At 44.9% G+C, this 25682-nt stretch overlaps 1 protein-coding gene across 5 annotated transcripts in view; it reads left to right on the forward strand.

The window, feature by feature from the left end:
• LOC122895679 (transport and Golgi organization protein 1 homolog) overlaps nt 1-25682 on the forward strand; it is a 45961-nt gene that overhangs the window by 12509 nt on the left and 7770 nt on the right. For 3 of the 5 annotated variants that reach the window (XM_044233257.1, XM_044233259.1, XM_044233260.1), the window contains 7 exons: nt 2994-3059; nt 8904-9035; nt 17945-17966; nt 19889-19977; nt 21219-21282; nt 21448-21586; nt 24028-24129. In XM_044233257.1, the coding sequence (XP_044089192.1) occupies nt 19909-19977; nt 21219-21282; nt 21448-21586; nt 24028-24129 (374 nt within the window). In that variant the 5' untranslated portion in view covers nt 2994-3059; nt 8904-9035; nt 17945-17966; nt 19889-19908. Of the gene's footprint in view, nt 1-2993; nt 3060-8903; nt 9036-17944; nt 17967-19629; nt 19978-21218; nt 21283-21447; nt 21587-22467; nt 22818-24027; nt 24130-25682 lie in introns of those variants that run through there. The other 2 variants (XM_044233256.1, XM_044233261.1) reach the window with 2 other exon arrangements.

Raw genomic sequence — 25682 nt, forward strand, 5'->3', positions numbered from 1 at the left:
TTCATCCCCATGGTTCCCTCCTTCCTTTTGAGGTAAGGAGGGTTTTGTTTTTGTTTTTGTTTTGTTTTAAAGGTTTATTTATTATAAGGATATTTGTTTATTTGAGAGTCTCCATCGGAGGCATGGGGAGGGTAGAGGGAGAGAGTAAGAATGTCAAGTTCACTCTGCACTGAGCCAGGAGCCAGACTGAAGGCTCCATCCCAGGACCTTGAGATCATGAAGTGAGCCAGAGTCGGGAGTGGGATGCTTAACCCTCTGAGCCCTGAAAATGGGCTGCAAATATGTAGTATAACACTGCTGACTGTACTGTTTGTCACTTCACTCACTCAGAAAATTACACAATTCGGGACGCCTGGGTGGCGCAGTTGGTTGGACGACTGCCTTCGGCTCAGGGCGTGATCCTGGAGTCCCGGGATCGAGTCCCACATCAGGCTCCCAGCTCCATGGGGAGTCTGCTTTGCTCTCTGACCTTCTCCTCGCTCATGCTCTCTCTCACTGTCTCTCTCTCTCAAATAAATAAAATCTTTAAAAAAAAAAAAAGAAAGGCTTCAGAGTGGATCTGAAGAGTTTAAAAAAAAAAAAAGAAAATTACACAATTCCTCAAAAGAACATGGTATGCCATCATTAAAATCAGTAGTCCCAGGCAGGAGAGAGATTGTGAATGACTCCCCCACACACAGGGCACTGGTGTCTGGACAGGGTCTGATGGAGCACGTCTAACTAAGCCTTTGATCTCTGTGTTGTCACGTGTGGATTCAGCTTTCCAGGCTATGCATTGCTGTCTTTATTTTGTCAGCACAGTTCTCTTCTGCCTCAGGAGCCTGGGAAGGGGCTTTGGCCTGGGGTATGGGCAGGAGGCCAGGACTTTAGGAGGGGCTGCTCCAAAGCTCCTGGTGGCAGAAGAGCAGAAGGAAGCAGGGGAACTGGGGCCAAAAGAAAGAGGCCCGCTGGCTCCCAGGGCACTCCAAGCCTGGAGGCATAGCAAGCAGCACTGGCAGTTGCAAGCCTCAGTGTGGGGAACTGCTTCCCTGGACTGGGTCCCCGCTACAGCCACTTAAGGCAGACTTGCAGGGTCTGGAGCCCATCGCCACTTGCCAGAATCACACGCTCCACCTCGCTGGGCCCCTAGGTCACCAGCAGGCCCGCGCGCCCCCAAGGAGCACACCCTCCCTGACATGCACTCAGTGGAGGCAGCGCAGGTGGGAGCTGGTCTCAGGAGACTGGCAGCTGTGGAGGCTCAAGGGGCGGTGGCGGAGGCCGTGGCGGTGGTGGAGGGTGCTCGAGGCCCAGTGGCCTAGGTAGGGCTGAGGTCCTGGGCTGTGGAGGGAGAGGGACGGACCACGAGGACTCCACCTATGGTGTTACTCCTCCAAGCAGCGCTGGTTTCGACTTTTGGGGGGTGGGCGGGGGTACAGCCCATCCTTGACCATGGGCCACAAGAAGAGCCTGGCTAGGTACCTGCATGGAGCGGAGGGGGTGGAATGGGAGGAAGGGCTGGGGGCAGGCAGGGACTGGCAACGGCTGGACTCTGGGGCCATCCGGGGTCGGGGGAGGCAGGCACTGCTAAGATGGAGTTCCCGGGGCTGGAGGATATCCTGGCGCTGGGGATGTATCTCTCCCGCTAGGGATCGGGATTGGGGCTGTTCCCACTGCTGCAGCCCTGGGGGCTCCTTCTCAGGGGCCCTCCGTGGCTGGGTGGCTCAGTCAGTTAAGCATCTGCCCTTAACTGGCATCATGATCTCAGGGTCCTGAGACTGAGCCCTGCATCCTCCCTGCTCAGCGAGGAGGCTGTCTCTCCCTCTCCCTCTGGGTCTGCCCACGACTTGTGCTCACTGTCTCTCAAATAATAAAATCTTTTTAAGAAAGTAAATATAAAGTTTATTTAGCATAACATTGAGAAAAACAAGTTCAATCTTTAAGAAAAAATGATGATACTGATAGGTATAAGTATCAGTTTAAACTAGCTTTGTATGACAGATCTCGATGAATCTTTGCATCCATGCCCTGAGGAATGAAGCCGTGCTGTCCCCATATCACAGAGAAGGACACAGAGGTTTGGAGAGGTGAAGTAATTTTCCAGGCAAAGAGTAGAAATTGGAAGAATGGAAACTGGTCCTGTTCTCCTCCAGAGGCTCAACTGGCAACTTGTTTTTTCCATTTCCTTAATACTTTTTAGACTTTGTACCAGTGCTACATTCTGTCCCTCCAGGATTCTCCCCAGGCCCCATCAGAGAGGGCTCTGGGGCTAGATTCTTCCTCCCTGTTCCAGGGGCCCCGGGTGACTCCTTCTGTCTGTTCAGAAACAAGGACACAGAGCTCTGGGGAGGGACCCTTCCTTGGCCGCGGATGTCCACCTCTGCTTGGCTTCCCACGCCCTGCTGGAAAGTGAAGTCAGGGTCAGAGGTTGAGAGGTGGCTGGGGAAGGAGGAGGAGGCCAAGGGCATCCCAGCCTGGTGATTCCACTTACCTGCCAGACCATTCTTCCCAAGTCCATCCAGCATCCCATAGATCTGCTGCTACTTCTGCTGCTGGTGCTGCTGTTGCTTCCAGATCCCTGCCAGCACCAGCAGGAGTGTAGGAGGGATCTGCCCTGTGGGGACCCAGGAATCTTGTATGATGCCTCCGGCCCTTTCCACAGGTGCCCAATCCCCCATTCCTTCCAGGGTGCCCCGGAGCTCAGTTGCCCAGTCCTGTATAATCCCTCACTTGATCACCTTTCCCATGGTCCAGGAATCTCTCAGTCTTGCCAGGGGCCCAGAGCTCTCCCCACAGTTCATGGGGTCCTCCTGCCATCTGGTGCCGGAATGCTGATGTGGGCAAAGGGCAGGGCATAGCACAGGCCTGAAACAGGAGGGACCTGTGGTTGTCACCCGGGCTGCCATTAACAGGGGTGAGACATGAGGCACTGGATCTCCAAAGACATTGAGCCCATGGAGGTGATGACGCCAATGTCTGCGTGTTCTCAACATGTGATTTCTTCTTGTCCTCCACAGAGTTATGGACATGGGCATGGACACTCTCGGTTCACTGAAGGAAATGAGCACCGGGCCAAACAGCAGGTAAGCAGGACAGTTGCATCTCAAATTCTAGGCTCCCGGCTTGTCTCCAGGGGCTACAAAGGGTTTCATAGATGGGAGGCTGACACTGGCTTTGGGGACACCTCCTCAACTCCATGACTGATCTCACCTATTTGAGGCCCCCAAACTCTGTTCCCTGCTTCTTTCCCTGCTCCCTATTCCAGTTCTAATCAAGGTGACTCTGGCCATCTTCCATGGAAGTCTCTGGCCCCCCTTACAGGTTGGGCCTCTCTCCTGTTCACTTTTGGGCTAGTCTGACCCCACCCCTTCCATAGCTGGTCTCCTTCTACAACCAGGGCGGCCCAAGTCTGGGGCTCTTGAGGTGGACAGTGGCATCTAAGCAGAATTAAATATTTTGTTTTGTTATCCTTGTTTTGTTGTTGGCTTGTTTTTTATGGTTTCTGTATGTTTATGTTTAAGATATTGTTGTAACTGAGCGTGGCAGGAGTGGAAGTGGGTGGGAAGGATGGGGTGGCTGGGGAATGGGCATCGGAGAGGGTATGTGCTTTGGTGAGTGCTTGAACTGTGTGAGACTGATGAATCACACACTACCCCTGAAACAAAAAATACATTATATGTTAATTAGAAAAACAAGCTGTTGTTCTATTTAAGCAGTACTAGAATGGTTCCTGTTTACAAGAAATTTACACAATAATAAAGTGGTGGTTTATAGAGCACTGACTATCAGCTGTCTTGGGCCAGAAGGAGATGAGGAAACATTTGAGAGTCCTCGGGAGACACAGTTTAGGAAGTTCAGCCCAGGACAGGCCCCAGGAGAGAGGATAACAGGGGTTTGTCTAGTCTCCTGGGTCCCTGGCCCTGCCCACCTGCTTGGCTGTCCCCACCCAGCACAGATGGAGCTGCCTGCTCTCTGGGTGTTGTCCTGGATCCGCCAGGGGAGAAGCTGGGGAAAGTCTTCTCTCAAAATGCTCTCATTCCTGGAGGTCCCAGAAGATGACATTAGAGTCTGATTGGATTGTTTTCCTGTAAAGGTTCCTCATGTAAAGCCGAAGCTAGTGGGTAGGAGGGCCACAAAGAGAAGTGACAGATCTACTCTGTCGGAGGTGTTCCAATGTCTCAGTCAATTGGGGATGATTTTGAGACCATTAAGTCTTCTCAGACTAATACCGGAGGATATTCCAGCCCAGAAGGCATACTTGATTTCAATTGTATCATCCTCCTATCATTCAGTTCCAGGGTTGCTCTTTTCCTTTTCTCTTTCTTTCTTTTTTTTTTTTTTTTAAGATTTTATTTATCCATTTGACAGAGACAGATCACAGGTAGGCAGAGAGGCAGGCAGAGAGAGAGAGGAGGAAGCAGGCTCCCTGCTGAGCAGAGAGCCCGATGCGGGACTCGATCCCAGGACCCTGAGATCATGACCTGAGCCGAAGGCAGCGGCTTAACCCACTGAGCCACCCAGGCGCCCTCTCTTTCTTTTTTATTTAAGATTTTATTTACTTATTTGACACAGAGAGAGAGAGAGATCAGAAGTTGGCAGAGAGGCAGGCAGAGAGGCAGGCAGAGAGTGAGGGGCAAGCAGGCTCCCTGCTGAGCACAGAGCCCGATGTGGGGCTTAATCCCAGGACCTGATCATGACCTGAGCCACCAGGAGCTGCTCTTTTTTCTATTTTTTTACTCCTGTTCCGTTGATAGAGGTACTTCTCAATTTCTAAACATATGGGAATTTCTAGTTCACTTTTTATCAGTGATTTTTAGCACATTATATTACCACAAGATGCTCTGTAGTTGCCTGAATTAACGCATCTGAAACAAAATTGAAATTTCCCTTATGGCTAAAGTAAATTGGGAGCATTTTTGTAATGGTCTCCTATGTGCCTAAAATCAGTGGATGTGGAGACAGCTATGGGATTCAGATGGTTTGCCATTAAGATCTACATCTTGTGGATGTTCTGTCTGCGTTGAGTTGCTGAGAGAGGGCTCGAACCTCCTACTCTGGTTGTGTACTTGCTTGTTGTTGCAGTTTGGTTCTCCTTTGCTTTCTACATTGTTCAGCCAGTGGCTCTCAGACGGGAGTTTGGAAGGGAAGGAAAGAGCGCCCAGAAGAGGTAAAAGGGACCTGGGTTGGAGGAAGCAAACGAGAAGGATGGCTAAAGATCCAGAGAGGATCTGTCGTTGGGATGGCACGTGTTGGGGTATCAGGTGGGAAGGGGCTTTGTACCAATGAGGTCACCTGTGGCATCCATGTTGAGCTACTGGGGCAAAGGCAGCGGATTGGTGGAGAGATTAGAATGTTTCTAGGTTGCTAAGGAAACGTTCAAACCCGGGAGGGCTTGGTGGAGGACGGATTCTCCACACCAACTGCTCCTGAGAGTTCACTTTACCTGCTAATGTGTCCTGCTGACCTTGTCCTTTACTAACCTGCTGACCTCCTAACCTTTCTGAACCGTGATACTTCCCCTAGAGTACTTAATCTGACCCTGACACTGTCCCTGACCCCTTCTTCTCCTGACCAACACCTTCCCCATCGTACCCTCTTATTTCTTCCCTATTCCCATCCCTAATTACCACCCTACCCCTCCCCACCCCTTCTGAACACCCCCACCCCACCCACCCCTGCCCCCCAACCATCTCCACTTCCTCCCTGGGCCCACAGTGCCCCTTAAAAGGACCAGGACATGATGGTGCAAAGGCTGCTCTTCTGGCTTGTCTTGCTCCAGTGTCCCAGTTCCCCAAACCCAAATGTGAGTAAATGTGACACTTCACTTGTGTCTTCCTTCTTCTCCTTCTTCCTCTTCTTCTTCTTCTTCTTCTTCTTCGTCTTCTTTTGATATGATTTATTTGAGGAATAGAGAAAAAGGGCTCATGTGTAGGGGGCAGAGCAGAGAGGGTGGGAAAGAGAAAATCCCAAACCAGCTGTGCAGTGAGCACAGAGCCCAAAGTGGGCTTCAACCTCAGGACCATGAGATCATGACTTGATCCAAACCAAGACTTGGTCACTTATCTGACTGAGCTACTTGGGTGCCCATGAGCTGCTAGTGGTGTCTTCCTTCCGACTGGGTTATTTAACCACAGCTTTTTCATGGGGTTCTTGATGGTAACTTCAGAAGAACGAGAGTTCTTCCTGACGACTGGGCACCACAGGGCAGGTTTCAAGGTCAACCTGAAGGGACTGTGGCCACAGCCATTTCCCTCATGTTTTGGGTCCTGTCTGTGCTGCTTGGTCCAAGAAGCACAGCTTTGGTAGGATGGAAACCTGAAGGCACCAGGTTTATAGTGTCAAGAGGAAGGATTTGTGAAGATAGGAAAAGCCATTGAGCTCTTTGTCCCAAATAGGAGGCTTGTGGGATATGTACATTCTATCTCTTTAAAATTGCCTTTGAAAATGTCAGGAACTCTAATTTAGTAGGAGCTAGGGGTGTTAGATTGTCCCCTGGAATCCCGGTGAAGATCCTACTACAAGCCTGGTAAATTCAGGGTCCAGCTTCTGTTTAGTTTGTTTTTGTGTCAACGCATTGTTTATATTTGTAAAGTTGGACAGCCCTGGGTATCTTAAGCATTGGTGTTGGGACTAGAGTGTTAAGAAGTGAAATGTCCTTTTTGCTCTGCTTCTTGGTTGGCTGACTTTTAGCAACTTCTGAATCAGCCCTTTCCTTCTGTTCTTGGAGGCTGTCCCCAGGGACCGTGTGTCCCACCAGGTCCATGGAGACCTGAGAATCCCAGAAGACACTAATAGACCACAACCTGCTGGGATATATGTCACAGGAAAATCACTAGGAGTGATGTCTTCAGGAAGTGAATGAGTTGTTGTCCTTTCTTTGACCAAGTGTGTGCAGAGTGTTGATTTCCCCAAAATAAGAAAGTTCTGGATGTCCTTAGGATTGTCCAAATATAAAGAAATACATGGTTCCCAGCATGAATATTTCACTCTGTCATGAAAAAGTAAACCCTGTACCCCCAGGAGAAAGAGAGAGTCAGCCAACAGTTAGGGAACACCCCTGGAAATAAGTAGACTTCTTTAGATCCGCTTGCACCAGATTATGAAAGAGGGATCCGGAAGTGTCGGTAGTCAAGAAGGATGCTTGTATTGAGGCAGACCCATCCCACATGAAGACCTCTAGTCAAAGTAGACTTCATTCTGTTTCATTTGAGTCTTCAGAAGAGGGAATTTCTTGGTCGTCTGGATTGGAATCATTCCCCTCTACCTGGGCTGCATCTCATGGATCCGTTCACCTTTCTCACCCTACCTCATCTCTGAACTCTTGCCTAAATGAACTGGTCTTGCATTTCCCACCCCCACCTGCTCATGGCCACTGTCGGAGAACCTAGGGTTTTTGGCCCCACTGGCTGTCCTCTAGTTAAGACTCAGCTACTGGTATCAGCATCCAGACAGCTGCCAGATGTACTGAGTGCCCACAGCTGGGCGTGTTTTACATTCCTGACAAGACAGCCTCTGTCTTTTGTGCATTTGATCCCCATGACCAACCATTGTGCTGACAGCTACTGCTCTCTTCCAGACAGTCGCTATTCAAAGACAGTGTACGTTTCCCACCAGCACACATTTTCCTGACCTCAGCTGTGAGGGCTGAAGAGGAAAATGTTTTAGATTTCAGGAGCTCCTTTCTAGAGAGGTGTGTTTGCACAAAATTCAAGCTTGGTGTGAATTAGCATGAATTGCATTGTTAGTGTCTTTTCTCCTGAAATACTTCTAAATGTAGTTTTTGTAAAATGATGTGTTCCTAGCCTTGGTGTTCATATCCAGGAATTTTGTATTCTTAGAATTCACAGGCACCTGGGTGGTTCAGGCAGTTAAGTGTCTGCCTTAGGCTTGGGTCATGATCCCAGGGTCCTGGGATTGAGCCCTGGTGGGCTCCCTGCTCAGCTGGCACTCAGCTACTCTCTCTTTCAAATAAATATATACATTCGTTAATATTTTCCCTCTTTAGAAAGTTAAATTTTAAGTTGCTCTTGCATGATTTATTTACAGTACCAAGAAATAGGAACATGAATTGCTTCCATTGGCTTTTTGGAGATACTAAACCTCACAGATATCCTTAGAACATACATGATCACATGATTATATACTTCAGAAATCTGACATCTGGGTTTGTGATTCAGAATCAGAGTGAGCATTGAAAGAAAACATCAATGTTTTCAGAAACTAATCAGTAACTCTGATTTATTTTTATTGGACAATAATCACATGTCGTATTAATGAGCAGCCTCCTGTCTCTCTCACTTATGTCCTGATCTATAAACATGTGTCCATATAATGTGCTCATTTGTACCTCTAGTACAAATTCTATTCATGCTTTCTCTCATTCGTCCATAAATTTTGGGTGTAGTTTTGGAAATGGTTTAAAGGAGTTTTTCCAGGTCCTTCATGGATGTACAATAGAAGTCACTGACTCCTTACCTATTCTAAGTTTACATTGACATACCTTGTTTATTTTATGTTGGCTTATAAATTCTCAAGTTCTGTTAGCTATAGAAAAAAACAATTGCAATGTGCTTGTAGATAAAATAAAATCTCTTAAGATTTGTCTATTAGATTTTGCCTGCAGCTTTAGTGTGTTATAATGTATTTATGATCACAACATCGTTTCAAAGAATACTTTTTGTTGATATTAGACATAGGGAAGCAACAAGGAAGCCATCATCATGGTAAGTTGATAAACACACTCATCACTGCCAAAAGTTTGCCCCAGCTCCTTGGAAATACCTCTGTGCTCCTTCTCCTCCAGGAGGAGGTAGTTGAAGGTCTGCTTACCTCCTGGAGGCTGATTGAGGGTTTGTAAAGTTGATTTTTTGTGACAGATACACAGTAAATGTCTTTGAGATTCCTCATTGTCTCAAATGGTATTTCAGATTGTCCTTTCCTTGCCTGACCATTTTGGTCTTGGCCCTCATGAGATTGAAGTTCTGTGGAAGCTTCTCATTTTAACTGCCTTCTTGGGAACTTGTGCCTTTCTCATTTACCTCTGGAGAACCATCCTCGCTGTAAGTATATTAATGTACCTTCTGTACTTTCATTCATAAATAAGCAAAAAATGTTATAGTCCCTGGACATTTTTATGTCCATTCAGTACTACAAATTTCCCTCTAATATGTCAATTTTGATTATCACCTAGATTGATGTAGTTTTAAACTTCTATTGAAGTGCCTTCTTGATCCAGATGTTCTTTTTTTTTAAGTTCAAGCATAATTGGCAAACAGTGTAATGTGAGTTCCAGGTGTACAACATGACTCCGCAATTCTGTACATTTCTCAGTGCTCAGAAGAAGAAGTGCACTCTTCTTTCCCTTCACCTCCTTCACCCCTCCCTCCACCCGCCTGCCCTTCCACGCATGTCTTCTTTAGAAGTGGGCTGTTGAATCTCTCTCTCTCTCCGGTCATTTCTCCCGCTATCTTTCTGGTCTCGATCTCTAGTTTGAGTCATCTGTGGTCTGAGAGCATAGTTCCTGTGATTTCGATTCCTTTGGTGGTTCACATGTGTTGTATTGCCCCGAATATGGGCTCTCTCAGTGACAGTTCATGGGAGCTTGAGCAGAACGTCTATACCTCATTGTTGAATGAAGTATTCTGCCGATGTGAGTGGATGCGGTGGATGGGTGATGCTGGTCAGTTCACCTGTGTTCTCATGGAACTTCTGCATCTCTGGATCTGTCAATGAGGGATAAGAGGATTTTGAATAATCCAGCTGTAGGAATGGATTCATCTGTTCCCACCAGCAATATTTTCAGTTTCTGCTTCATGTGCTCTGATACTCTGTTGTTGATGCATGCGCATTAGAAATTATTGTGTCTTTTTGGAGAATTGACTCCTTCATCATTGAAATAATGCCCGTCATTATTCCTGACGGGTTTCCTTACTCTGTGGTGTGTTTTGAGGGATCATTTCACTGGCCACAGGTTTCTAGCTCGATGTTCCTTTAAATAGTATAAACACTTCATCCTTCTTGATGGCATGGTTTCTGAAAAGAAGTGTGATGTCGTTCTTATCCTTTTTCTCTGGAGTAAGGTGTTCCTGCTCACCTCTCCCCTTCCCACACCCACTCCCAATCCCTGCTCCAGATTTCCAGAACAATTTCTTTGTCTTTAATGATCTGTAGCTGAATAGTCTAGATTAGGCAACATTGGTGTTTTGGGTTCGTTGTCTGTGTGTGTGTTTTGGTATTTATCCTGCTTTCAATGTTTTGATTTTCCTGGATCTTGATTAGGTAACTCCATTAATTTCGGACAATCCTCTGTCATTATTGCTTCAAATAGCTCTCCGTCCACTCTCCTATAGGAATAGGTATTCCTGTTATGTGTGTGTTACACATTTTGTAATGACCTACCAGTCTCGGGTTGTCTGTGTTGTCTGTGTAATTTTTGTCTTTCTGTTTCTTTTTTGGAAGTTTCTTTACTGTCAATGATTCTTTCCTCTGGTTTATTTTGAGTCTCTTCATGAAGCCAGTGCAAGCACTCTTGATTTTTATAATGGTGTTGTTGTCTTTCTAGACAACATGTTACAATCTTAGAGTTTCCTATCTCTGCCCACATTTACCATCTCTTCTTCCACTTGTGCACTTTTCCCTTAGACCCAGTATCATACATCGAAGAGATTTTAAAGTCCAGCCTGCTCTCCCCATCACTTCTGCCACAGGAAGTGTGATTCTCGTGCTTGCTGTCATGGTTTTTACCTACAGCATGCCTTGTAGGGTTGTGTTGAAAGCTAGATACCGTGTCCTGCTGAAGGAAGGGAGGTAAGTGGGAGTTAGGGTGAGGTTTTCTGCTCCTCTGGCTCGGGGTTAGACTGAGGTCCTCGCCAGTGAGACAGGGAGGAGATGGCACTGGAGTTGAGTATTTCCCTCACCTCTGTGGCTTAGTCTTTGGGGAACCCCCAGTTAGACTCTGGAGACATAGTTTCATTTGAGGGCAGACCTTTGTAAGAAGAAAGAACTCTTTTGAGTTTCTTTCTCCTTGGGACTATTACCCCTCTCCCTCACAATGGAGAAAACTTCCCTTCAAAGAGAAAAGAAAAATATTATATATTTGGTGTAGGCATCGACCTTTCCACGTCCCCTGCCCATGGGGCTGGTGACATGGGCCACGGGAGCGCAGAGGTTCCTAATCAACATGTGAAATTAAAGGAATAACCATGGCTTTCTGATTTCACTCCCCTGATACACTCTCCCCAGCAACATACTATGACGGGTTTATTGATAGCATGGTGATAATCCAATATCCTGGCAAGATTTGGGGGTTGGCCCCAGCCTCTCATCATCCTGTAAAACTTTTAAAACAGGAAATATGTTAATGGTGTCAAAATGAGGTCTTGCCTAGCTGTTATTGAGCTGTAATAACATGAGGGTGACTCAAATCTGAATTGCCTCGCTCCCCTTTTTGGAAACATCAGCTGTCATTTCTGTCATGGCTTATGCTTCATCTCATCATGGGCCACTCTTTAGCTCATCCGATGGCTTTTACTTCTTTTGGATGACACTGCATTTAAACAGTCTGGGAAACTTCATAGCACCTGATGAGCCATAACTGTGTGTGAATTCAGCAAACAGCCAACTCTTTGTAAGGTTTCAGGATAGCTTTGTAGAGAAGGAAAGAGATGGCATATCCTTGACACAGCCTTTGCTCCCTTGCCTGCCTGCCTGCCTTCTTTCCTCCTTCCTTCCATTTTCTTTTTTCAGCATTTTAAAATAGTCCCAGGTTCTGTACTTCGGTGCAGATACTGGGTTGCAAAAATGTGAGGGAAATATACTAAGTGAAATAAGTCCAGTGGAGAAAGTCAATTATTCTTTGGTTTCACTTATTCGTGGAACATAAGGAATAGCATAGGGAATATTTGGAGAAGGAAGGGAAAAATGAATTGGGGGGGAAGAGTCAGAGGGGGAGGTGAACCATGAGAGACTATGGACTCTGGGAAGCAAACTGAGGGTTTTAGAGGAGAGGGGTCTGAGGAGCCTGGTGATGGGTAATAAGGAGGGGACCTATTTCATGGAGCACTGGGTGTTATACGCACAGTGTATCCTGGAACACTACATCAAAAACTAATGACAGAAGGGACAAGATGGCGCGGGGAAGTAGGAGGAGGCACCTTTTCAACCTATACTCTAAAGTGAGCTGATTACCTACCAAAGAGCTCTGATCACCCATGAAATCAGCCTGTGATCAGAATTTTACACATCTGGATCTCTACAGGGGCAGAAGACACCAATGGGCAGGTAAAGCGGAGTGGGAAAGGTGGACTGAAATTGGAAGATAAACAAAAGGGGGAGGGAGCCACCAGAGCTGACCAGTTGGAAAGTAATACCCTAATACGAGCAAGCGCGCCCTGTGTCTGGGGACCAGCAGTAACTTGGAGACTGGTTGAAAGCACTCCAAAAGAGCAAAGGAACGCGGGGGTAAATTGTGGGAATTGGGGCAGCTAGGGACAGGGGCTTAAGTCCCCAGTCCCAGGACAGCCTCCCCTGCCTCTGAGCCAGAGAGAGTGTGACAAAGAAACCAGATCTTGGTCCCAGAGCCGCCAGCGCACGTGAGATTGCATGGGTTCTGGCTCCTGTGAGGGGATGGGAGCCATGCAGGATGGCAGAACATGCGAGCCCTGCTACAGAGCCTGTAATGCACGCATCCCTCATCCTCCCCTGAGAGAGGTACAAAGGCCCAGTCGGCGCTCTTTGATACGCGCCATTGTTTCAGAGCCTAAGACGCGTGCCCCAAACTCTCCCCCGAGAGAGGTGCATGAAGGCCCAGCCTGGTGCTTTCGGACCTACGGCCCGTTCTCAGAGCGTGAGATGCGCGTGCGACGCAGAGCCTCCCCTGAATGAGGTGCGCCCAAGCAGGGCGCTCTAAGACCCAGAAAGACCAGGCACTCTCAGCCCCGGCCGGCGGGAAAATCTCAGAGTGCTTGGAAGCTCTCCGGCGGTCTGGAGATCCCAGACCGCCGCCGCTGCCATGCTTTTCAGTAAAAGCAAAAGATCCGACATCCCCAGGGACCGCGACTTGGAACCTACTCTGCCAGCGGCCAAGGGGAAATTTATATGGGCTCTGCAACAGCCACAGAAGAACAGACTGAAGCTTCTCTCGGAGAGGGAGGTCAGGGTGCAGTTTGCTTTCCTCTAAACCTACAAAACCCATCAAAAGCGGTCAAGACGAGAGGGGAAAAAAAAAAAAAAGTGAACAAACATAAAAACCTCCAGAGAACAAAAGCCTGAAAAAACCGGTTTCCTCAGAGCCCCCACCCCCTAGAGGGGGACTGGAGGACTTAACTCAGGGAACATTACTGACTGAAAACCAACGTGGCAGGCACTCCCCCAGAAAACCAACCGGGAACGAAAAAAAAAAAAAAAAAAAAGACTACAAGAGAACCACCACCACTACTTCATAGGACAACTTTTATTTTTAATTTGTTCCCACTATTCTGGCTCATTTTTTGTATATAGATAATTGTTTAACCTATTTACCATCACAGTGAGCTGTCCAGTACATCAAATTCCGTAATAACCTTCTAACCTGAAATTCTTGATGCATACACCTGTGTTTCTCTTTTGCATTTCTATTTTTTAAATTTTTTTTAGTTTAGTTTAGTCTAGTTTATTCCTTTTCATTTTTATTTTCTAATATTCATGTAGAGTTAAACTTCAAAGTAATCCCCATTCTCCAATCAATACGACCCCTATAGGTAAACCAATTTTTAATCCCCCTTTATCCTAGGAAAGTTGAGTCCTTTAACAAAGATATCAAGATACATCCAGGAAGGATCAAAACAACCTTCCTCGCCCACACTGAGAATTTACAACCACTCTCCCATCTTTTTCTTCCACCAGTGTTTCTGTGTTTTTGTGTTTGTCCTGATAGTATATAAATCTTACCCTTGGGGTTCTTTTCAACGAGGTTCTTCCTGTATTTGCATATATTTATATATTTTTCTCTTGTTATATACTTTTATCAGTCTTTTTTGTTTGTCTATTTTTGTTTCTATACCTCATAAATCTTACCTTGGGGCCCATTTGGGCTGAACCTTCTCTTTCATCTTCCCTTTCTTTCAGTCTCTCTCTCTCTTATTTTTTTTCTTTTTCTTGTCTTTTTTCTCTCATTTGGGTGGGGAATCCTGATTGATCAGAAGTGTTCCAGAGTGCACCCTGACTGCACCACGGTCGATACATCCAGCTACATTTGTTCAGTCATTTCTCACCAAAATGACTAGGAGGAGGAATCCCAACAGAAGAAAAATACAGAGGATGGACCTTCTGCAACAGAGTTAAAGACTATCAACATAGACAACATGTCGGAAAGAGAATTCAGGCTAACAGTTATCCAGACAATAGCTAGGTTGGAGAAAGTCATGGATGACCAAACGGTATTGATTAGGGCCAAGCTGAAAGCAACCAGACAGGATGTTCACAATGTTAGGGCAGAGCTAAAAGTTACCAGGGATGATGTTCACAATGCTCTCAATGAGTTCCAATCTAATCTAAATTCTCTCAAACCGGGACGCCTGGGTGGCTCAGTTGGTTAAGCAGCTGCCTTTGGCTCGGGTCATGATCCCGGGGTCCTGGGATCGAGTCCCACATCGGGCTCCTTGCTCGGCAGGGAGCCTGCTTCTCCCTCTGCCTCTGCCTGCCTCTCTGTCTGCCTGTGCTCACTCGCTCTCTCTGTCTCTGACAAATAAATAAATAAAATCTTTAAAAAAAATAAATTCCCTCAAACCTAGGGTTTGAGAAGATAGAATTCGTGATCTGGAGGATAAACAGATAGAGAGAAAGGATCAAGAGGAAGCCTGGAACAAACAGTTTAGAAGCCACAAAAACAGAATCAGGAAAATAAATGATGCCATGAAACGTTCCTAAGTCAGAATTATTGGAATCCGTGAAAGGGAGGAGAAAGAAGAAGTCTAGAAGATATAGTGGAACAAGTTCTTTATGAAAATTTCCCAATCTCACGAATGGAACCAGCATTCATGTACTAGAGGTGGAATGGTCTACACCCAAGATTATAGATTCCAGAAAAACATCACGACACCTGATAGTCAAATTGAGGAATCATAATTGTAGGTATAATCTCTTGAAAGCTGCTAGGACAAAGAGGCTCCTTACTTACAGAGGAAAGCCCATGAAAATAAGGTCAGACCTGTCCACAGAGACCTGGGAAGCCAGAAAGGGCTGGCAAGATATATTCAGGGCACTAAATGAGAAGAACATGCATCCAAGAATACTTTATCCAGCAAGACTGACATTCAAAATGGATGGAGAGATAAAGAGTTTCCAAGACCGGCAAGGCTTAAAAGACTATGCAACCACCAAGCCGACACTGTAGGAAATATTAAGGGGGGTTCTATAAAAGGGAAAAATTTTAAGAATAGTATTGAATAGAAATATAGAGACAATCTACAGGAAGAAAGACTTCAAAGGTAACACGATGCAAATAAAAACGTATCTATCAATAATCTTTCTCAATGTAAATGGCCTAAATGCACCCATAAAATGGCACAGGGTTGCAGATTGTATAAAATGACAGGACCCATCCATATGTTGTCTACAAGAGACCCATTTTGAACCTAAAGTTACACCCAGATTGAAAGTGAAGGGATGGAGAAGCATCTTTCATGCCAATGGGCCTCAAAAGAAGGCTGGGGTAGCGATTCTCATATCAGATAAATTATATTTTAAACTAAAGACTGGAGTCACAGATACATAAGGACACTACATAATCCTTAAAGGGACTATCCACCAAGATGATGTAACAACTGTAAATATCTATGCCCCCAATATGGGAGCAGCCAATTACAGAAGAAAATTGTTAATCAAGATAAAGAGTCATACTGATATGATACACTAATAGTAGGAGTCTTAACACGCCTCTCTCAGAAATAGACAGATCATTGAAGCAGAAAATCAATAAAGAAACAAGAGCATTGAATGACACATTGGACCAGTTGGACCTCAGATATATACAGAACATTCCACCCTAAAACAACAGAATACTCATTCTTCTCAAGTGCATATGGAACCTTCTCCAGAATAGACCACATACTGCGTCACAAATCAAGACTCAACAGATACCAAAAGACTGAGATGATTCCCTGCATATTCTCAGATCACAATGCTTTGAAACTGGAGTTCAATCACAAGGAAAAGTTCTGAAGGAACTCAAACATCTGGAAGCTAAAGACCACCTTGCTTAAAAATGCTGGACCAATCAGGAGATCAAAGAAGAACTGAAAAAATTCATGGAAACCAATGAGAATGAAGACACTTCGGTCCAAAACCTATGGGATACAGCAAAGGAGGTCCTAAGGGGGAAACACATAGCCACCCAAGGCTCCCTCAAAAAGACTGAAAAATCCAGAGCACGGCAGCTGTCTCTACACCTTAAAGAACTGGAGAATCAAGAGCAAATCAAACCAACTCCACACATAAGAAGGGTTAGGGTTAGAAGCAACTTCTTTCAAGATATGTCTGCAAAGACAAAAGAAAAAAAGCCAAAATAACCTTCTGGGACTTCATCAAGATCAAAAGCTTCTGCACAGCAAAGGAAAGAGTCAAGAAAACAAAGAGGCAACTCACGGAATAGGAGAAGATATTTACAAATGACAGTACAGACAAAAGATTGATATGCAGGATCTACAAAGAACTCCTCAAACTCAACACTCACAAAACAGATAATCATATTAAAAAACGGGCAGAAGATATGGACAGACACTTCTCCAATGAAGACATACAAATGGCTATCAGACACATGAAAAAATGTTCATCCTCACTAGCCATCAGGGAGATTCTAATTAAAACCACATTGAGATATCACCTTACACCAGTTAGAATGGCCAAAATTAGCAAGACAGGAAACAACATGTGTTGGAGGGGATGTGGAGAAAGGGGAACCCTTTTCCACTGTTGGTGGGAATGCAAGTTGGTGCAGCCTCTTTGGAGAACAGTGTGGAGATTCCTCAAGACATTAAAAATGGAGCTTCCCTATGACCCTGCCATTGCACTCCTGGGTATTTAGCCCAAAGATTCAGATGTAGTAAAAAGAAGGGCCATCTGTACCCCAATGTTTATAGCAGCAATGGCCACGGTCATCAAACTGTGGAAAGAACCAAGATGCCCTTCAATGGATGAACGGATAAGGAAGATGTGGTCCATATATACTATGGAGTATTATGCCTCCATCAGAGAGAATGAATACCGAATTTTGTAGCAACATGGATGGGACTGGAGGAGATTATGCTCAGTGAAATAAGTCAGGCAGAGAGAGTCAATTATCATATGGTTTCACTTATTTGTGGAGCAGGGTGGACATGGGGAGTTAGGAGAAGGGAGTAGGGGGAAATTGGAAGGGGAGGTGAAGCATTAGAGACTATGGACTCTGAAAAACAATCTGAGGGGGTTTAAGTGGTGGGGGGGTGGGAGGTTGGGGGAACCAGGTGGTGGGTATTAGAGAAGGCACGGATTGCATGGAGCACTGGGTGTGGTATAAAAACAATGAATAGTGTTATGGTGAAAATAAATAAAAATAAATTAAAAAAAAATAAAAAACTATTGACAGACTGTGTGGTAACTAACATAAAAAGAAAGCTAGGGAAATGACGAATTAATGGATATTTTTTCAATGTCTGCATGATCCCTTGTCAAAATTGAATAGGTTGAATGTTCATTGAATACTATGTGAATAGAATTTGGGGTCAAAAATAAGTCAAACACACTTGTGCTCTTTATCATAAATTGATTGTGAACCACGATGACTTCATCAGAAATTCTAATTTTGTCTTCCTTTTTAATCCTGTGAATTCATGCTGCTAAGAAAAGTGATTGTTTATAATATATTTGGATTACAATTATGGTACTATCTGTACTATAGATTATTACTCATAATATGTTTTGACATCCAGCTTATCTTTGTTTCTTCCTCTCTTAGATAAAGCCTCGACAATATGAAGGTAAGGTTTTCAGCTTTAGTTTTCTTTGCCAAAAATTCTCGGTACCCGTGTTTGATGTGTGTTTAAGTTGATGAGGAATAAATATGGTGACTTCTGATGTCTCACTGACTTAAGTCTTGAAAATGCTTCTCTTCCCCATGTGGAGTCTAAGTGACAGTGTGGAGGGAGTTGCCATCTCTATGAGACCAGGAGAGGGAACTCCTCGTAGGACTACGGACAATACAAGGTGTAATTTTGCAGAGAGATGTTTAGGAGGCAAGTGATGATGACAGCATGAGGTCTGGAGTGAGTACATCACCATGAGCTGACTCTTGGTGAAATGTCAAGAGGAGAAAACTCTCTGAGTCTAGCAAACCAGCTACACTTAGAGAAGGCAGATATTGTCATGCAGAGCGTGTGTCACAGGAGAGAATTAAACCATGGTTTTAAGTCTGAAGTGGAGGGAGCCTTTCCTGCCAGGGGAGAATGAGAGGAATAGAGCCTGTGCCAGTGGGGATAATGGGTAGTGTACGGGGCTCATGGATTGTGGTGATTCCATGGTGCTGGCTGTTGACAGCCTGGGTGGCCACCTGGCGCTTAGGAAACCATTGAATGTCGTTCGTTGTTGTGAGTGCGGCAGTGGTCCTGGTGACAAGTGAGTTCTCAGAGCGGGAGAGCGCTCACAGTGGGTCAAGAGAAGAGAAGTTTACACTTTGAGGCAAGATGAGAGAATTATTATTTTTTTAAAGATTTTATTTATTTTATTTGACACAGAGAGAGATCACAAGTAGGCAGAGAGGCAGGCAGAGACAGAGGGGGAAGCAGGCTCCCCGCCAAGCAGAGAGCCTGATGCGGGGCTCGATCCCAGGACACTGAGATCATGACCTGAGCCGAAGGCAGTGGCTTAATCCACTGAGCCACCCAGGCGCCCCGAGAGAATTATTTTTTTAAGAGATTCTGTTTATTCACTTGATAGCGCACAAGCAGGCAGAGTGAGAGGCAGACAGAGAGGGAGAAGCAGGTCCCTGCTGAGCAGGGAGCTGGATGTGGGATGCGATCCCAGGACCCGGGCTCCTGACCCCAGCAGAAGGCAGACCCTTAACCAACTGAGCCACCCAGGTGCCCCATGATGAGAAAATTAAGTGGCTCTTAAGGGAGTCTGTGTTCTAGACCTTACAAGTCTTATGCAGCTCCCATCGGTCTCCTCATGAGTGTTGTTTTCCTGTAAGTGTGGAGGGTAACATTCTCCTGTTGTGATGAAAAAAGCTTGTCTTCTCAGGCGTGTGCATTATCCAGGGCCTCCAAAGACTCTCTTACATAACGTGGAGATTGTACCCAAGTGTGTTTATAGCAGAGATCTTGTCCTCCAGAGCCCCCAGCCTGGGGTCCATGAAAGGCGATCTGTGAGCAGCAGAAAGTCTCTGAAGGCCTGTGAGTTGTCACTCACCTGACATCTTGAGCTTTCCTTGTGTGGAATTCCAAGTAGGACCTGGAAGTGGACATTCCACTGAGCAGGAACAAAGTATAGTTTTGCTCATTATGGGTTATTTGCAGGGACCTGCTTTTGTATCTGAATCATTGGAGGAGAGAGATGTTAGTTGCTAGGATGCTTGATTTTTCTGTCACGTCTCTGGCGATGACATTAGCATATGCAAGGTTTGAATTTTCCAAGAATGGTGCTTACAGGTGGGAGAAAAATGAGAAGACATTCGATTGTTTTTTTTTTTTTTAAGTTTGAAAAACATTTTAAGTAGGAATCTCACTGATACAGAAAGTCTTGTGTTTCAAATGCTGCTACAACGTGCTTTCTTCAGGCACAATGGGAATGCTAGCAAGTTAGTGACACCCAAGTGTCAGAGAATGTACCCTGGTGCTAATATACTGGGATTATTCAATGTCGCTGTTTTTGCTAATTATTTTAAAATTCTTTTTTCTCCTTTCAGTTACTTTAGACCAAATCAAGATGAAGATTAGTGTCCTTAAAAATGAAAACGAGGATCTTCAAAAATACATAGCGAGTTGGGAGGAGAAGGTATGTGTGACCTTTCAAATATTTTTTTGTGATTTCATTTTGATTACTTACCCTCTGGTTGTTCATTCTATTGATCTATTTCATGCAACCCAGAAATGGTCCTTGAGTAAGAGAAGCTTCACAAATGTAGAGCACTGCCTCTCTCTTTGTGAAAGGACTCACAAAGGCAGGTTTCTCTAACATGCTATTTTGGACTTCTGATTCCTTTCTCATAAGTGTGATAGATAAGGGAAGCAAAGAAGCAAGCAGAAACAAAGAGAGAACATCAGCTTTCCCTTGCTGAAGTACGTAAATTAAAAGTAAGACTCATTTCTTTGCCTGAATTGTGTTCTAACAGCAGAAATAAAAGAAATGAAATATTATTATTATTATTATTTAAATTATTATTATTGCAAAGATTGATTTGAGAGAAGGAAAGAGTGAGGGGAGGAGGTCTGAAGGAGAGAGAGAGAGAATGCCAAACAGACACCATGCCAAGTGTTTCGCCTGATGCAGGGATCAATCCCATGACCCTGAGATCAGGACTTGAGGCAAACGAAAGCAGGAGTCAGACACTCCACTGACTGGGCCACCCAGGTGCAACCCAGGTGCCCCAAGGAATGAATCACTATTACTCATTCTATATGTTTTCTTGAAGGAGAACATCAAAAAGGTGGAAGAGATTAATGAAAAATTGAAGGACTCCCTTTATTGTAAACAGGCTCTCTTACAAGCAGAGAGAGAAAAGAATATCAAGAATGTGGATGTGGTAAAAGTTAGGTGTTAGTTGTACCATAATGTGGCTTGGGAGGCTTTTGGCTCATTGGGAGAGGCGAGTGCCGTGTACTCATGTGCTGTTTAGGCAGTAGAGCGTGGGCGTCTGGGCACTGCAACTCCTACTGAACCATGAGCTACGATTTCACTTAGGACCACCCCATTGAGGTTTGCAATTTCAAGGCCTAGGAAGTATGGTTTATTTCACAGCTGGGTAATCATCACATCATTCAGCGCTGCCCTCTAAGTCATATAGAAAATCCCACAAAATACGTGAGCAGTGAAGGATGATACAAGCCCAATTTGTATAGTAGAAGATTATTTTATATCTGTTCCTCTAAAAAAGCCCTTTGTGCATTTTTTTGACATGAACTAGTTTCTTTACGTTCCCCTTAGTCTATTTATGCCTCAAGGGCTTTCTTTGTTGCCCTCCATGATTCTGTCCTGTTAGGTGCCCTCATATGTCTTTTCTCAAATCTGTCTTAAAGGCCCAAGATGCACTGGCAGAGCTAAAGCTGAGAGCCTCGACATCAAAAAACCAAGAACTGAAAGGTACCTTGTTTGGGGGGATGAAATCGCCATATGGTGGAATGAGTTTGCATCAGGCAGGGAAAGAATGCCTTCCTGCCTCCACAGCCTTGCCCTTCTCCTTTCCCCATCGAAGCCAAGTTCTCAGGTCATGGCACAAACCCACAAAAGCAAATTCATCCTTTACAGAAAGGAAAATATTCCTGGAAGACTGCGATAATGCCCCAAGTGCTCAGAAAATAGCCAAAGAAGCAGAATTGAACATTCTAAAGAAGAAATTGGATATGGCGGTGGAGTTCTCTGAAAAACAAAAACTGATTGCAGAAGAGTAAGCTATTGCTGTGTTGTCATAGATACCATTGTATGAGTTTTCGTGGCGGCAAGTATTTAGATCTTCTGGAATTGGATCTTCGAGTACTTATGCCAAATGCATTCTGTAGAATTGTGCCTGCCCTTCCTATCTTGATTTGTGTAACCTGCATTTTCCTTTCTGTTCTAACAACTTGCCACATGTTGTTGTGTGATTCATCGGGGAAGAAGGGGGAAGATACCAGCATTAATCACTTTGATCCCTGGATCCCCTCTGGGTCAGTCTACATTGTCCCTCCATTTTCACTCTCATCACGTGCTCTGACCACTCCTGCATTAGGTCCATTTCTTGTTCAGTATGAGACTTGGGTCCAGAACATGGAGAGAAAAATGGAATTCTCTTTCTGTAGAAACAGGGAAAGTTTCTTTGTGGAAAGTGCGCTGCGGCTTCAGCAATACTGGGTCCCTTCATCTGGTATACAACTGAGATCATTCACTGCAGCCCAATCCCTTAGAAGGCCAGGGTATTTCCTGTCCACCTGATTTTCTTTTTCTTTTCTTTCTCTCTTTCTTCTTTTTATAGATTTTATTTATCTATTTGACAGAGAGAGACACCGCGCGCGAGAGAACACAAGCAGGGGGAGTGCGAGAGGGAGAAGCAGGCTTCCCGCCGAACAGGGAGTCCCGTGTGGGGCTCTATTGCAGGACCCTGGGATCATGACCTGAACCAAATACTTCTAAGCAGATAATGACTGAGCCATCCTGGTGCCCCTCCACATGATTTTCTAGGTGTTACTCTCTTGGATCCCAAACAAAGCGTGCAGTTTCACACAGTCTCATCTTTGCTGGCTGGACCAGAGCTTCGCTTGTTGCATTCCAACCTGTCCCCAAAGGGTTGCTTGTTCATTTACTTTGTATTCACTGCCTGTTCTAGAATTCACTGATGTGTCCTCGGGAAATTGGCTCCCCACTGCCAGGCTGGCTTTCTCCTAGGCTTCCTTCTTCTCCATCTGGTTCTCAATGTTTCCTCTTGTGCTCTTTAGAAATTGGGTGCATTCACTCACAAGTTTGCTCTTTTGTCCAGTGTTTCCTTTTATTTCTCAGGAGGAGATAGGAAGTTGGAGCCCCTCATTCATGTGGAAAAGCAAAACTGTTCCCTGTCTACCCTGGAGACTCAGCTTTGTGTTATTCCTTCCCACATCGGGGGTGGAGGCCGCTCTCTCTCACAGGCACTTGGGTTCTTTTCATTGGTAAGTTCTTCTTGGGGCGGGTCCAGTGTCCTGACCACCTTTCTCTCTTCAACACCATATCTCCAAGCCACACACTGACTGCCGCTCCAGAAGACATTTGCAGAAGGATAGTTGAGAGACCAGAAGCAGATGCTCCTGTCCTTCTCTTTCTAGAGCTTTTGTCTGTCCCTAAGTCTTTCTGCATGAGATTCTTGACAAGTGTCCTGTTGAAACCTTGTGAATCAACACCATGAACAAAGTAGTCGAGGGCAGCCCAGCAGACCAACCTTTCTAAGCATCGCCGTTTGCTGCCTTCACCATCCATGAAGTTGGTCTTGTTCAAGAAGGTTGACTCAGGGTGCCTGGGTGGCTCAGTAGGTTAGAGCCTCTGCTTTTGGCTGAGTTCATGGTCCCAGGGTCCTGGGATGGAGCCCTGCATTGGGCTCTCTGCTCAGTGGGCATCCTGCTTCCCCCTCTCTTTCTGCCTGCCTCTCTGCATACTTGAGATCTCTCTCTGTCAAATAAATAAATAAAATCTTTAAAAAAAAAAAAAGGTAGACTCAATGGAGTTGACAGTTTTCCATCTGAAGTCTGTTCCCCTGAGATAAACACCCTGAGTATGTGACAGTTCACATGGATTATTTGAGGACATATTTTTGGCACTAAGATTGGTCTTTTCCTACACCAGGATCTTTCACGAGGGGCCAGGGCTTGTACTTCTAAAGCCTAGAGATGTGTGGGAGTGAGTTTCCATGCCAGTGAAGTCATATTCTGGAAGGTTCCTTTGGGCTGACTGTGTGGGGCACAGCCTTGGTCTGAGGATCAGGGCTCCCCACGGAGGTGTGAGACTAATGATGGGCCCCTGCTTCATCCTAATGAGTGTAGCTCGTCAGGCTTGGCTTTTCACTTTGAATTGAAATGAGCCTTCACCATCTCAAACCAAAGATGTATTCCAAGAGGGCACAGAGTGCAATGTTATTTGGTGACATGGTGAATGAATTAAAGTAGAGAAGTATAAAGACAGCCCCGATTACAGGGAGCTTGGCCAGCAGCCAGAGTTCAATGTTTCTTCAACCCTAAATGGGGCCTTCATTCATTTCCCTGTTGTGTTGTCAGTCTGTGCTTTTAGCGGGGACATTCCAACGTAGGCCATCAAGTGTGCTGGGAGAATAAATGGCAGAAATTCAATTGTCTTGGCTACCGGACAATGTATATACCTCTCCCATCTTAGGAAACTAGAAGAGACACTGTCTGAATTGAATGCAACTAAGAACGAGCTGTTAGCTGCCAATAAATATCTGAAAATAACTGAAGAGGAAATGGAGAAGTACAGGTAAGTTCAGACACTACATACTATTGGCTCCTGAAAAATTCCCTTTGGATTTTTAAAAAAATTTTTAATTTTCTTATAAACCTATGATGTATTCTTAGCCCCAGGGGTACAGATCTGTAATTCGCCAGGCTTACACACTTCACAGCACTCACCATAGTTCATACCCTCCCCAGTATCCATAACCCCACCACCCTCTCCCTACCCCCCTCACCCAGCATTCCTCAGTTTGTTTTGTGACATCTTGTTTCATTTATTCTTTTTCTACCCCACAACCCCCAATGTTGCATCTCCACTTCCTCGTATCAGGGAGATCATATGATAGTTGTCTTTCTCCGATCGACTTCTTTCGATAAGGATAATTCCCTCTAGTTCCATCCACGTCGTCGCAAATGGCAAGATATATTTCTTTTGATGGCTTCATAGTATTCCATTGTATATATATACCACATCTTCTTTATCCACTCATTTGTTGATGGACATCTAGGTTCTTTCCATAGTTTGGCTATTGTGGACATTGCTGCTATAAACATTCGGGTGCATGTGCCCTTCAGATCACTACGTTTGTATCATTAGGGTAAATAGCCAGTAGTGCAATTTCTGTGTCATAGGGTAGCTCTATTTTCAGCTTTTTGAGAAACCTCCATGCTGTTTTCCAGAGTGGTTGCACCAGCTTGCATTCTCACCAAAAGTGTAGGAGTGTTCCTTTTTCTATGCATCCTCGCCAGCATCTGTCATTTACTGACTTGTTAATTTTAGCCATTCTGACTGGTGTGAGGTGGTATCTCATTGTGGTTTTGTTTGTATTTCCCTGATGCCGAGTGATGTGGAGCACTTTTTCATGTGTCTGTTGGCCATCCGGATGTCTTTGCCGAAATGTCTGTTCATGTCCTCTGCCCATTTCTTGATTGGATTATCTGTTCTTTGGGTGTTGAGTTTCCGAAGCTCTTTATAGATTTTGGATACTAGCCCTTTATCTGTCATGTCGTTTGCAAATATATTCTCCCATTCTGTCAGTTGTCTTTTGGTTTTGTAAACTGTTTCCTTTGCTGTGCAAAAGCTTTTGGTCTTGATGAAGTTCCAATAGTTTGTTTTTGCCTTTGCTTCCCTTGCTTTTGACCATGTTTCTAGGAAGAAGTTGCTGTGGTTGAGGTCGAAGATGTTGTTGCCTATATTCTCCTCAAGGATTTTGATGGATTCCTTTCTCACATTGACATCCTTCGTCTATTTTGAGTCTATTTTCATGTGTAATGTAAGGAAGTTGTCCAGTTTCATTTTTCTGCATGTGGCTGTCCAATTTTCCCAACACCATTTGTTGAAGAGACTGTCATTTGGACATTGGACGTTCTTTCCTTCTTTGTTGAAGATTAGTTGACCATAGAGTTGAGGGTCTATTTATGGGTTCTCTCTTCTGGTCCATTGACCTATGTGTCTGTTTTTGTGCCAGTACCATTCTGTCTTGATGATGACAGCTTTGTAGTAGAGCTTGAATGCCAGAATTCTGATGCCGCCAACTTTGGCTTTCTTTTTTGATATTTCTTTGGCTATTTGAGATC

This window comes from Neovison vison, chromosome 14 (genome assembly GCF_020171115.1).
Source record: "Neovison vison isolate M4711 chromosome 14, ASM_NN_V1, whole genome shotgun sequence".
Lineage (NCBI taxonomy): Eukaryota > Metazoa > Chordata > Mammalia > Carnivora > Mustelidae > Neogale > Neogale vison.